General features: G+C 35.7%; 2 protein-coding genes across 2 annotated transcripts in view; one reads left to right on the top strand and one right to left on the bottom strand.

Annotated features, from left to right (window-relative positions):
- The window catches only part of TARBP1 (TAR (HIV-1) RNA binding protein 1), a 33,971-nt gene extending 22,233 nt beyond the window's left edge, over positions 1–11,738 (top strand). The window contains exons 20-30 of the mRNA XM_029961604.1: positions 410–530; positions 1,931–2,041; positions 2,580–2,729; positions 4,463–4,549; positions 5,136–5,332; positions 5,857–5,938; positions 7,246–7,417; positions 7,618–7,809; positions 8,747–8,871; positions 9,958–10,094; positions 11,359–11,738. Of these exons, the coding sequence (XP_029817464.1) occupies positions 410–530; positions 1,931–2,041; positions 2,580–2,729; positions 4,463–4,549; positions 5,136–5,332; positions 5,857–5,938; positions 7,246–7,417; positions 7,618–7,809; positions 8,747–8,871; positions 9,958–10,094; positions 11,359–11,524 (1,540 nt within the window). The 3' untranslated portion in view covers positions 11,525–11,738. The remainder of the gene's footprint in view (positions 1–409; positions 531–1,930; positions 2,042–2,579; positions 2,730–4,462; positions 4,550–5,135; positions 5,333–5,856; positions 5,939–7,245; positions 7,418–7,617; positions 7,810–8,746; positions 8,872–9,957; positions 10,095–11,358) is intronic.
- Positions 11,739–12,404: 666 nt separating this feature from the next.
- On the bottom strand, positions 12,405–14,091 carry LOC108640553 (cytochrome c oxidase assembly factor 6 homolog). The gene is made up of 2 exons (XM_018077421.2): positions 13,948–14,091; positions 12,405–12,768 (listed from the first exon to the last, which is right to left on the bottom strand). Exons 1-2 carry the CDS (start codon positions 14,089–14,091, stop codon positions 12,673–12,675), a joined length of 240 nt encoding a protein of 79 aa, XP_017932910.1. The 3' UTR covers positions 12,405–12,672.
- Positions 14,092–14,096: the final 5 nt, after the last annotated feature.

Genomic DNA, 14,096 nt, shown 5'->3' with positions numbered 1-14,096 from the left:
TTATCATAGAATATCTCAAGTTGGGAGGGACCCATAAGGAGTATATTCATGAACTTTGACCAAACTGTAAGCGTAAATTAGTTGTTAAAAGACTGCAATTTACAGGCACAAAACTTCAAAAACTTTTAGATATACCTATTTCTGTGGAGAATTGTTTTAAACACCTAGATGCTAGTAAAGACCTCAAGATAGAAGCAGGGGCAGGTTATCTGGAACTCACTAGTTTTCTTCATCAGCAATGATGAACAGACTTTAAAATTCTGATTCTAGGTATATGCATATTGTCTCACTGCAGACAACTTGATGGCTGTATGTTGAAGTTAATGTTTGGTGCTTTTTTATAATTTAAGAATTATCTTTGTCTGAACAAGTAGAGTTTGATTTTTATTTTTTTATTAATATTTTACAGTACAAATCGAGATGATCACTACGTTCGGGTTTGTGCTATTAAATTTCTGTGCTTGTTGGATGGATCAAATATGTTGCATAAGACGTTTATGGAAGACATTTTCATCAAACTACTTGATAAAGTAAAATTAATTTCTCTTTATATGTAAATGTAATGTTAGTACAATCGCTAAAATGGAAAATATTTAAAATTGATTGGATGTATTTATGGTTGTTTGTCTAGCCTCCCTATAGATTTGCCCAGTAATACACTTTTTTTTGGTTATGAGACAGAAGTTAATTTGACCAAACCAAAAAAGTAAAAATTGCTTTTGTGGTTTATTTCTCTCTTTTTAGTGGATTTCATGGCTTCCTGGAACATTACCCAAATTCTAACCATTCTTCCATTAAGAATCTTCTTTCAGACTGCATTCTGAAGCACTGCCTTTCACTTGAATGATTGCAGACTACCTTTTGAATTGAGAGAACTTTGTCTCCTTAGAATACCTTTATAAATAGAAATAATGGAGAAGATTGGGGTCTGATTTTCATTTACATCATAGCTGCTTACGCATTGACAGTAGTCTAAAGTCGGTGGTAAATTACTGCAGCTGCTATTAGAACATCTAATACATTGTGGTACTATTGAATTCTGCTTCTGTCTGAAGAAAAGGAATGAGTTGGTCCCTCATTCTTCTCAATTAAGTACTGGAGAAAAGCGTATAGTATTTGTATTGGGAGATTGATCAAGCAGGAAAAGTGAGCTTTAGAAGTGACTGCCTTACTTTGTAAATATGAAGTTTAAACATGAACAAATAAGTGTATTTGCATTTTAATATTAATTAGAACTTGAATCACTACATTATTTTCTTTTTAAGAAGTTAAGGAAATAGTTTGGGCTGTCATGTATTTTGAAGGGCAAAACAGAGCATGGAGGGAAAGAATCTAAGCTATATGAGAACATGAATTTCAAATATTTTAAAAGCTCCATCTTATCTAGTTTCTTTCACTTAAAACATCTTATTGCAGAATATCAATTTCAATCTCAAAACTAGAGCTATAGTTACAAGCTGATCTAACTGATAGCATGACTAATTAAATGTAGACTCTAAAGTAGAAGTATTTTCATTTATATACTCATCTCTTCACTTAGGATCTTTAGTTCTTACATAACTATATGACAACTTGAATCTTCATGCTGCATTTTATGTAGTACTATTTTAATTGTTCTTACACAGTAGGTGCTATAAATTCTTCAACTTTCTGATGTTTCAAGAGCTTTAAAATTAACATTTTCTATGCTCTTAAGTAAAAATAGTAATTGGAATTGTGTATGTTTTTCAGCTTTCTGAACTTCTGAGAATTTTCTGAAAAGCTTCAGAATTTTTCTTAATAACTTAAATTAATATATTTTCCTAACTTTATGTTTAATGCTGATACTAGCTGTGCAGTGGATGCTGCTTTCTTAGTGCAGTAAAGTGTATTTCCATGTATTCAATTTTAAAAGGAACAATAGGTAATAAACTTTTTAATTTGCTTTTAGGATGAACTGGTATCCAGATCTAGAACACGCTATTATGCAAACTCTTTACAGCATAGAATTAAAAACCGGGTATGGCAGACACTCTTAGTTCTTCTTCCAAAGCTTAACCAGGTATTGCCCTTCACTATGAATTATTAAATAAATAAATAAATACTTTCAAGAATAATTTAGTGTCATGCAAACTGTGTATGTTAAATTACAGCAGGGTATAAAAGGCATGTAATCTCTGGCTGATGTAGAAGTTTTGTGTAGTTTCATTCTTTCAGTCTGAAGTCCTGGATTTCTGATACATTTCTAGAGGACACTGAAAACTGATTCTTGGATTTGTGAATTTTAGGAGGCTAGATTGTTCCTGTTAAAGCTAGCTAAAACTTTGTATTGATTATCTGATTGAAAGTTTTTCATTTAGTAAAAATGTTGCTACTTTATGAACAGTCAAAGAATTGAGAAATGTTACTTTCATCAAATGCTGGTATAGTAAAGTATATCGAAATATAGTAAAGAAACTAGATTCTAAAATGTTTTCATTTGTGTATTAAAAATGTCTAACATTATTATATAGCTGAGAATGTTCTTTTATTTAGAAGTTTTTTTATTCATGGAAATAACTCTAACAATATACTAAGTGATTATCTGATTGTTTTCTCAGAATTTTTTGTGTGGAACCCTTGACAAAGTTTTTCAGGCTGGATTCAGTAATAATCAGGCATCTGTGAAATACTTCATAGAATGGATTGTTATCTTGAGTCTACATAAATACCCCCAATTCCTTAATAAATTCTGGGATTGCTTTTGCTATGTAAGTAAGAACTTTGGCATTCACTTGAAGAGTAATTTGAACAAAGAGGGTATAGTTTGTCTTCCCACACCTTATTTTCTGTGCATTCCAATCTTCCTTTAGAAGTGGGTTGTTGAGCAGATCAATTTAACTTGGAAGTGATCTGAGCTATAATCTGAGACATTTAGAAATTTGTGATATATAAGTGGCTGAAAAAATGTGAATTCTACCAGTTGAGAGATTTCCTTTTACAATGTACTATTCTAGGCAGAGTAGAGCTGCTATAGTGAGTCAGAGTAGTTGATGTAAGAGCTATCAGGAACACATGGATGCCCTAGATTCTGAGTCTGGGAAGGTACTGCAAAGTCACTTGTGGTTTCCACAGCCAGCTTTTGTCTTCTGCATCCTCTTTGTTAGCGGGAGTGTGACTTGCATAGCACGCATTCAATTTGCAGCTTTTAATGTGGACTTCTCTCACAGTGGAATTGTGTAATGTGTTTCCAAAACTGGAGGCAGGGTTTGAATGATGGTAGCTAAAAGCTGTAAAAGGGTTGACTGAGGAGAGCTGACTTACTAGCAGTTAATTTTTGTGTCTTGGATTCTTCTCTAAGTAATTATCCATAAGAATTGACCTGCAGAAATAGTAATTGTCTGTATTGATATCCTTGAATTTGTTAGCATTATATATTTGGGCTGAGAAAATAATGTATGTCCTTGAATCTCTTCCAGTGTGTGGGAAGACGTTATTTGTGATGGTGCCTCTACTGAAGTATTAACTGATAAGAGTTAAATGTAGATGTTTTCTTGCTTATCAAATAGCCTAGTTGCTACTGTAGTTTTTCTAAAAACCAGACAATAGGACAAGAATTAAGCTTACATTAAAAATATTGGAAAACTGTGTGTACGTGTGTGTGCGTGCGTATATATATATATGTATATGTATGTATATATATGTATATGTATATATATGTATGTTTTCTGCCCCAAAAGGTCAGATTTTTAATACTGCTCTCTTTTTTTAATACAGGTTTTTAATACTGAGACAACTTTGCTTATTAGTGATGTGGACTGTTAAGATTTATACTTTTTTTAAAGTGCATAAAGATGCCTTGTAATTCCATCTAAACTGACAAAAAGTGCTGTAAGGGATGTAACCTTTTCCTATTTCAGAGTTCTTTCCAGGAGCTCAGGCAGTTGGAATTACTGTCATTTCAGTAGATGATAATCTGTTGATCAAAGTGATCTCATGCTGATAACAAGTGTACTAAATCACAGTGGGCCCATTCAAACAATCAGAGCAAGCAGAAAACATGTAGATTTATGAGAAAGAAATACAGATTGTATTTTCAGAGGCTATCCTTGTGTTGGGGAATATAGTTAGTGCAGGTAGCTCGGTGTGCAGCTGCAGTGCAGGTTGAGCTCTAGGTAGCAGGAGCCCCAGGCAAGAGTCCGTGAACTGGTGACAACCCTTCGCATTCCTGGGGGAATACAGTGAACTTGAGTTGAATTTTAGCTCATTTGTACCACTGTGTACTTTATTCTGATTGATGTGTTAGTAAAAAACAAATAATCTGTTATGAAAAATGAAATCTTAATAATATCAACTTTGTATTTTAGTAAATTTTGCTGTGGGAACATGCAGATTTTTTAGTAGCATTGATATTATTGCATGCATGGAACATGCTGTGAAAACTTAAAAGCTATAAAAACATCTTATGTATGCATATTTCTCATTACATTCTCTTTTACTTTAGGATGAAGAAAAGCTTAAAACAAGCATCTGCACATTTTTATCAGTGTTATCTCACTTTGACATCATTCTTCAAAATGCCTCAGAGAAGGTAAATTTGACTAGAAATGTTCATTGTTTATTCACTTGCAGAGTATACAGAGTTCTGAAATGAAAACCATTTTTGCAATCTTTTTTTAAGACTTTTCTAATACCTACTTCATATTAAGGTATCCTTTGATATGGAAAACCCTTAACTCTTCCTGTTACCTCTGTAAAAGATTGTACTTATGAAAATTAGCTAAATGGCAGATGTTCTGGATATATAGGGCCTGATTACCTGTGAAATGTTCTAGAACAGCTGCTCCAGTTTTAACTAAACATGTGGATGCACCTGGGTTTTCCTTGCTGCTTTTAATCAGAAGTAAATAGAAGTTTCCTTGTATGCACAGTAGTAATTTTTAAAACAAATGAATACATTTTCAAAAAACAAGTGAGGCTGTACATCTGTGTCCTAGTGAGAAGAAAGGAAGGAAATTAAGATCATGTTTTGAAACCTGTTATTCACATATATGTACTGTTACTAAAAGGCAGTTTTTTGAAGAAGCATTTTATTGACCACTCATAGCTTTTCTGCTTCTGAACAGTATGTTAAGACTTAACATAAATAGGAGAAATTTCTTTATCTTTTTTCATAGAGGCCAGCTTTGAAGAAAGCTCTCATAGTTGTTCTACAGTGGTGTTTCAACCATAATTTCAGTGTTCGACTTTATGCATTAGTTGCCCTTAAAAAAATCTGGGATATGTGCAGAATGCTGCATGTAGAAGAATTTGAAGCTCTGACACCAGTTATTGAATCCAGCCTTCAGCAAGTGGAAAACATGCATGGCACAGGGTTAGTAACATTCTTCTGACTTACAGCTTAACTTCCTTTTTCTGAACCATTTGCAGCAAGTCTGATTTTCTAAAATGGCATTTGATAATTTCTGTGGGGTTTTATGTGGTTTTTTAAGTCTGTTTAAAAAGAAATTGGCGCGGGAAGACATGGAACAGAAAAAAGCAGAGAGAAGAGTCTGCTTTTTTGTTTGCTGACAGCTAAAAGCTGACACTGAACCATAGGCTAATATCCAGCTTCCTTCAGAGACCTAGATGGGATACTTCTTTTTGCCAAACTTGCTTCTTTTGATAATACAGTTTGGAGATGTGTTACGGACCTTTTTTGAAACATAAATAAAAGTTATTTCCTGAGTGCTGTTGTTTTGTTTTTTTTAATAGGCGTTTACTTAATTATTTTCTTTCTCATACAATATGTAGTATATAAACCAGGTTGTCTTATTCCCATCTGACAATTTGAAACAAACAAAAAAATCCACTATCTTGCCTTTTTTGTGTACCTTACACTACTTTCTGCAATTGCAGGAATGCTAGAAGGAACTGGCAGCGAATTCAAGATCACTTCTTCTTCGCAACATTTCATCCACTTGAGGATTACAGTCTGGAGGCAAGTCTGAGACCATGTTATTTGTGTTTTACAACTGTATTTTTATTTTTCTTGGTATTTTCTAAAGTGAGATGAAATGATCGACTGTTATTCATTTAAAACTCTGAAAAATTACTTTGCTTAAATTGTGATGGATTTTAGACTAAGACTGCAGCTTAATTTTCTTCTTACTGTTGTGATAAAAACCTAGGTCAGTTAGGAGGTATGTGTGATGCATGTGCCCATCTGTGGGTGTTAATAGGGTTTTTGTGACTGGAAAAGGTGATTCTAATAACTGAAGAGCATCTACTTAATTGCATGTAGTTTGTTAGGATTTTCGAGACATCTGTTCTTAGAAGTAACTTGAGGTTGCCTAACTAAATTGTTGCTTGATGTGAACAGGATACATATATATAACTTTTAGAGCATCTTTTTCAGCTATTTGTTTTGTTATAGCTTAAATAAATGACAGAGGAGTAAACACTGAGGAAGGAAGGCAAAAATAATAGTGCAGATAAATGAGATAGAAGAAGTAAGCTGAAAATACAAGCTAAACATGGATATGAACAGGGGTGTATGTTCTGGCACAAACAGTGCCATCTTTGAGAGAAGGAGTTTTTCCTGGTTTTAACTGATATTTTTGTGAACACGAATATGCTAGATAGTGGAAAGTGAAAATCCTGAACAAGAGGGTTAAAAAAACCAAAGTAAGGCTAGTATTTTTAAGTATTTAAATGTATTCAGGGTGCCTCTTCATCTTGAAGGGTGCATTGGGATAAACAAAAAGTCTGGGTTTTAAACTCTTATTCAGTCTTTCCCTCAGGGTATGTGTTTGTTTCTCCTTGATAAATTGTGATTAGCTGTATTGGTAGTGCTGAGTTGGATTTTACCACTAGATTTTAATGCTTTCTACTTTATTCCTTTTGACATTAAATCAATCCGCGTTCTTTACTAGAAATTTGTGAGAGTATTTGAAAACTCCTTAGTGTTACACAACAAGATTTTCAGAAGACCTTTGTGCTGAGAAGCAGAGTGTTAGTTCTTTTGTATTCTAGAATTGCAGAACAGTAATCAATCTAGATCCTTAGAAAAGGTCTAGTTAGAGAGAGAATGAGACTAGATTTATGAAAGTTTGGGATAGCACTATATGTAAAGTTATGAATATAGAGAGATATATTAGCAAGCTATGTCAAGTACCAAGAAAAACAAGTATTAAAAGCATAGAAGGCTAGATAAAAGACATGTGCAATAAAACTACCAGAGAATAATTAATTATCTGGGTTTGCTTGCTTTAGTGGTGCTCTGCTAATAACACTGTTACATTGCAGACAATATTTTACACTCTTCCCCGCCTTGCGGAACTTGCTGAAGATGAATGGATCTCACTCTCTAAATTTGACAGATTCACTGATATTCCTTTGCCACCAGGATTTCAGTGGTATCATTCTCGAACAAAACTTCGTGATCTGAAACCAAGTGACTGGTCTCAGCAAGACATGGGTAAAATATACCTAATCTATATTAAATTCAATTGTTTGTATGTAGTAGCTGTATATATCTGTAATCGATCTGATCTGTTTTTGAGAGTCATCTACTTTCTACAGTATTTAGATTTATCTTTACTTAAGTAATCTTCCTTACTGAAGCACTAGTTTCACTACTGCTTGCATATCCATATGAATACAACTTTTTTTTTATAGGTTCACATTCAGCTGAAACAGATAGCCAGACAGAATGGACTGATGTTCAGAAAAAGATTATACCCTGGAAAAACAGTACTCCTACTTTAGACTTGGAAATGGCATTTCAGGATCGTGCTGCTAAACTTGGTAAATCAAACAGCAGATTGATCGTGGTGGCTTCACTTATTGATAAACCTACCAATTTAGGAGGTAAGGTTGACTTCACATTTTTAAACTTTTATTTTAGACCTTAGAACCTACTTAAATAATAGAAATTAATTTCGTTTTATGTTGCTAATTAGAAAATTTTTTAAGTACTGCTCAGAAAAATAGATCATTATCCTGAAAAAAGAAATACTACCTTCTTCAGACTAGGGGTCTTCTTTAGTTACATTTTAAGGCAAAAAAAGAAGTATCTACACATAACATGCATTAATTAAGTGGAACTTTGCTGTAAATCATGCTCAGTTTCTTACTGAATTTATATTCTTTGTTACAGTTGAGTTTTTCAACTATGGTTAAAGGAAATATGTTTTTCTTTAACAAGTAAAACAAATCTTGTAGACCTACTAGATTCTCATGACTGTTGGTCATTAAAGTCCTCTTTCCTGATTAAGAACTCCTTCATGATGTCATGTCAGTTGTGATATAATAAATCCTGCAACTACTTTACTGCCATTGTGTTTGATGTTGTTAGTTTAAATATCTGCACTGAGGCTGTTCATGAAAAGTAAGCCCACAAGCTGGTGCTGTCTGCATTGTAATGCTGTCATGTGTCATCCTCTCAAGCCTTTCATTTAGAAGCTACTGGATTTAAAGCTTAAGCTTGTGTCTATATATGTCTAACCATCCATCCTTGCTAAGGCTTAGACACTAGCCCCTTATTTTGTGTAATTAGTATTGTAAAAGCATGTTGTCAGACATAGTGCTTTTTCTAATTTTTATCTTTCTGCTAAGTTACAAAACATTTTTTTGTCTGTTTTTTTATATGGAACAAGGCGTGGCTTGGAACAGACCTGAAACTGATAAAAATAGATGACTAAAGTAACATTGCACTTTTGCATTCTTTGTCATTTTCACCTACTAAAGCATTCTGGCTTGGTGTTTATTTTCTACACAAAAATTACTTTATGTCTTGTTTTTGTAGGTTTATGTCGTACAAGTGAAATATTTGGGGCATCTGCATTAGTTGTCGGCAGTCTTCATTATATACAAGATAAGCAGTTCCAGCATCTTAGTGTTTCTGCAGAGCAGTGGCTCCCCCTTGTTGAGGTGAGTGGAAACATTTTAATCGTTAAAAAGTGTACTGAGCATCTTCAGTTGTCAGATGCATAGTGCAGAGTCTTACATTTTATCTTGAAAAAATGAACTTTTTATTTAACGGAAGCACCCATTGTTATCTCTGACACTTAATCTTGCATGTTTTGGTATAAGCTGTCATATACCTCATAAAAAAAAAGAATTTTAAAAATACTTTCAGTTTCTTATTGCTGTGGAAAATTGATTATGTGAGCTGTCATTGTTACATCTTATTCTGTTTTATAGTGGTGTGTCAGAATTTAATGTTCATTTATAAAAGTCGAACAACAGTTTATTTATTTTGCTTCGTCCATTGCTTCTGGTAACTTCATTGTGATTTTCTGAGTTTGCCTGAAGTTAACTTGTGCCAACTTTTAGAACTATTATCTGGTTATCAGTTTTTCCAGGTCAGCTCTAAGTCATCTGAAACACTCAGTGGAAATTTTTGATTTTTTTTTTTTCCCCCATGGTGTTTATTTTCAGAACAAGATAGCTGTAGTGTGTTTTGCCTAAAACATAGTGCTGATGGATACATTGTCCTGCCTGATCTCTGTACAGAAGTGTACTCATGGTAGAGCTGCTGTTGCATGAAGAAATTGGCATTTTAATACAAATAAGCAGTTTAGAGGGTAGGATGTAGATAACTAAGAAATTCTTTGGTTTGAGCTATCCCAAGTTGCAGTTCAGGCCTATAAGGCAACTCAGTTTCAGTATTGGCTGTTCTGTTGTATTGGGAAGGAATTTCAGGTTAAATAACAACTGTCTCTGTGCCAAGAGTGATTCTTTTACATTCAGATACAAGGCTTGTAGCTGTCAGAAGCCTAGAAGAGCCTTTCTTCATTGTATTGGTGGGGTACATTTTTGTGGCATTACTAACCTTTTGTGTTATTGCTGAAGAGTTTATGAAATGTTGAGCTGTGTATACGGACAGAGTCTTCGGGGATAAAAGTCACTGATCTTAAAAACTGTCCAAGTAAATTGTTTTTTACAGCAACTTCAGAAGTTTACAAAAGGTGTTATTTAAATATTTTTGTATTTCTCTCTACTTTTAATGGGTAGGTGAAACCATGTCAGCTTGTTGATTATTTACAGCAGAAGAAAACAGAAGGCTACACTATTATTGGTGTGGAGCAGACAGCTAAAAGTTTTGATCTTACAGAATATTGCTTCCCAGAGAAGTCACTATTATTGCTGGGGTAAGAACACATGCTTTTTTTGTAAATCTACCTTTTGCAGTCCACCCCTTCTTCTAGTCTGAGTTTGGTCATATGAAAACCAAGTGACAATGGTAAAGGTGATTTTAGAATGGTAAGTGATTATGGAAAGAGTAGAGCTTGGCTTTATGTGCTAAGGAGTAGGAGGTATTGACAGCTACTCCTGAATGATCCTTCTCCTCATACTTAATAACCTGTCCATACACTGTAACTCCTTTTTATTATGGGTGATGGTAGCAACAGCATGGATTGTATTTTTCCAGGTGTGACAGAGATATCATCTGTTCAGTTTAGTTATATGGGGCCCTGTATGTGTAGGCTGTGGTGAGCTCAGCAAGGACTGAGTGAAGCCTGTTTGCTCTGCTTAACTTGGTGAGGAGGGCTGGAGCAGAGGGCGAGTGTGCATAGCTGGGGGATGCTTTAAAAGTTAAGGATTGAGCACAAGATGAAGTTTTTGCGGTACAAGCAGAGGATGGGACAACAAGCAAACGGTGTCTATAAGCAGACAAACCTCAGATGTGATACAAAGGGGGAGGCTACTTAAAGAAATCCACGGTAAAGCACCTACAAGTCAGAAAGCTACTGGCATTGCAGGGCTTCTGAGTGAGACCAGGAGGAAGGGCCTGCCTATTCCTTTTAGGACAGTGTGAGCAGAAATACCTTTTTTCCAACTTTTTTATGTGTAGCTTGTCTTCAAAATGCAGTTCTCATAGTCACTTTGTTTTCTTTCAATTAACAACGTAGTTTTAATTACTGGTAACCTCTAGTATCTTCTGATATGCTCAGTTCTGAAAAGGTAAAGCTTCCAGTTCAAGGCTTCAAATGAGTTTTTGACATTCCTTTATGCCAAATGTAAAGTGAGCAGGTGAGCTTGCCTGCTGTGCCAGCAGCTTCATGCCCTGGTCATTTCATCTATAGCTGATCATTTTGCTATATTTGGAGTTTAAAAATAAAAGCAAGAGAGTCTTTATGTTGGGTGTTCAGCTATTGCTGGACCAGTGAACTGAAAATGGAGTGCACCACCAGTTTTCCTACATCAAAGCTTAGTCAGGCCTTCCCATGTTTTTTTTGTACTTGTAATGTATTACTGCTTTTAAAAAAATCATTTGTTGTCATCAGTTACACTTGTAGGTTGATGCACCATATTTGTCAAAGGATATTTGGATGCTGCTGTGACATTTGTATTTTCTGCTTTCTGGAACACTTGTCCTTTCTCAGATACAAGTTACTGTTTCTTCTTTACTAGAAACGAACATGAAGGAATCCCAGCAAACCTGATTCACCATCTGGATGTCTGTGTGGAAATTCCTCAGCAGGGTATTATTCGATCACTCAATGTTCACGTAAGCGGAGCTCTGCTGATCTGGGAGTACACAAGACAACAAGTGATCAAGCAAAAACAACAAAAATAACTGCCAAGAGTCTCGTGCCTTATAGTACAGCTAGGTGGCTTTCTATGGTGCTACGACATGAAATTCTGAATAGATGAGATACAAACTCAGGGTGAATGAGGATTCTTAACTTTTGCATGTTTTGTTTTCTGTAGTGTTCAGGGTGACTTTTAAATGCCTTAATACTTTACCTCCTTAAATTGTTGCATTGAAAATAAATACTATTTATATTGCATGTGGCGTGTGTGTTTTCTCTACTGTTAGAACATCAGTGCAGTACTGTGAACAATCCCACACTCAAAACCACAGGATTTTTACTGCAGTTACTTCAGTTATGGTGACTATGCTTTAAATTGAAATGGTGCCTTTAGTCAAAGTATTAATGACTCCAGCATCTAGATCTACTAGATTATATAATTTTTGGAAGGTAACTTCACTTACATAATTACATTAAATGGTGCCCCTTGTTTAAATGCCTTCCACAGTCAAGTTTATTAATCGTGCTGTAAACACTCTGTATCTTTAAATGGAACTGCATAGTAAGGTAATCAAATTATACAAAAGACCATAATATGAGAATCATGATAAATAAACTGACATACTTCTAGCAGAGATACTGATTGAAAACTTATCACTAATGTAAAAATTCCTATTGCTTATAAAAAGTAAGCATACTCAAAATAGGTAGATTACATATCATATGCACAGGATGCATTAGGTCTTCTGATGACCACTGTTATATAAAGCAATGTCTGACTTAAACTGTATTTTAAAATACTTTGAAATACTTGGTAAATGACAAATACAAATTGCATTATACCACCACCTCCCTTTGAAAAGACATGAAAGTTGGAATGGACTTTTTTTTTTTAAGGAAAACCCAGCTCACTTACTGAAAAAGAATTTTATTTTCTCCTTAGAATATATACATTGCAGTATTAAACAATTATTTGTGTGAAAGAATTTTAATAATTATACATTCAAATCCTTAGATTTGTGAACAACCCTGCACCATAAGCTGTACACAACCATCTTTCAGCAGACATGTGAGACCTGGCAAGAACAGCAGTCTGCATTTCAGGGAGACAATCTTGCACTCAGGCAGCTCCTGTTGCTTTCTCTTGCTTCTTCTTTCTATAGGTACTTGACTTATTATGAAAGCAGAGTACCTAAGACTTTCCAGCAGCTTCTGGAGGAATATACCCTTCTGTTTCAAGCTTTTTTTTATATTTTAAGAAGTCTCTTCTTTTGTCAAAATGTTTAACCTGTTTAAAAAGAGAAAAGATGTTCATCAGAAGGAACTAGCAGAGGAAGGGGTTTATGTATCACAAGATGGCTATGGAATTATCAGTGAATTGATAATTGAGGATTTTACTACAGTAGTTAGGAGTTTCTTCCTCTGTTGAAATAAAAGACTAAAGAATGGCATGTTTGGTTTTTGGTTTGTGGGGGCTTTTGGACCCTTCTGGAAGTGAACTTCATTTTTCTGAAGTTCACGATCCTGTTACTTCATGATCTAGTAAAAGCAGCCTATTGCTTTGCTCTTTTCACTGCTATCAACAAAGATTATTTGTGATGCAAAGGTAAGTCCAGCAGCTTTTCTGTGGCATCGCAGACCACGTAACCTCTGAATTCATTGCCTACAGCCAGTGATGTGCATGGTGCAAAGCACTGCTGATGAGACTGCCATCTCCAGAGATGAAGTACAGCAGAAGCGCAGTGTTTGAAGTACAAGTCAGTGCAGCAACTGTGAAGGTACTTGGTTTTAACTGACTTCAGTCTACTAGCTGCAACGGGAACTGTTCAGCCCCTCAGACACTATTGTTACGAAAGGGCAAGGCCTATTAAAAAAAAAAAGGGGTATAACGAGCTAAAGAAACTAAAAAGCACAACATGAGTGACATGTAGGCAGGTGGCTTACTGTGACGTTACGCTGCATGAAAAAGGGTACTTTTATGCACAAGAAGGTATCAGGTGCCAGTCTCAAGATGCCACACAACTGTAGGCACTGCGTGTCAGCTCCCTTCCATACTGGCCTCTCTTCTTTAGTAATAGTAATTTACGGGCACTTCTACAAGCTTTCAAGTATCTTTCAAAACTTTTTTTCCCTAATTAAACAATGAAGTTTGTATAGCTGTGTATTTATCTGAAAATCTGAGATCTTATTTTCCTTTCCCTTTGTACTATATACTGCTGCTCACAGTTCCCGGGCCAGTCAGTGGTCCATTCAGGAGCTTTCATTTCCCAACAAGGCAAACCAATTTACGCCCGGCAAGGGTGCAGGCTTATCCATGGGAAAGCGTAAGGCTGCCCACGCTCTGCACTCCTCGAAGCTGGAGCTGCCATCCTTAACAAGGTAGCTGTGACTCCGTGTCGCTGCTGTTACAGACTGGCAAGGACACGCTCTGTTCGCCCAGCCTTAGGCAGCTTCAGGCGGTGCTCACCCACTGCGGCGGGCAGCGCGACTCGAAGGCCCGGCGCAGCTTCTCGCACTTGGCGGCGTCATCCCCGTGGCTGTCCAGGCACTGCCAGAACTCGTCCCGGGCCCCCCAGCACGCCGTCCTCTCCTCCCTGGTCGGCGCCGCCATCCTCG

This window comes from Manacus vitellinus, unplaced genomic scaffold (assembly GCF_001715985.3).
Source record: "Manacus vitellinus isolate BGI_N305 unplaced genomic scaffold, ASM171598v3 scaffold_37_pilon, whole genome shotgun sequence".
NCBI classification, from domain to species: Eukaryota; Metazoa; Chordata; class Aves; order Passeriformes; family Pipridae; genus Manacus; species Manacus vitellinus.
This window is presented reverse-complemented; position numbering and strand designations above follow the sequence as displayed.

What these genes read in the sequence shown, in the direction of transcription:
- LOC108640553 (XM_018077421.2), bottom strand. Translation starts at nt 14,091, where the DNA reads ATGGCGGCGCCGACCAGGGAGGAGAGGACGGCGTGCTGGGGGGCCCGG. An exon ending in CGCGCTGCCCGCCGCAGTGG is followed by an intron (nt 12,769 to 13,947) that starts GTGAGCACCGCC and finishes CTTTTTAAACAG; the next exon opens with GTTAAACATTTTGACAAAAG.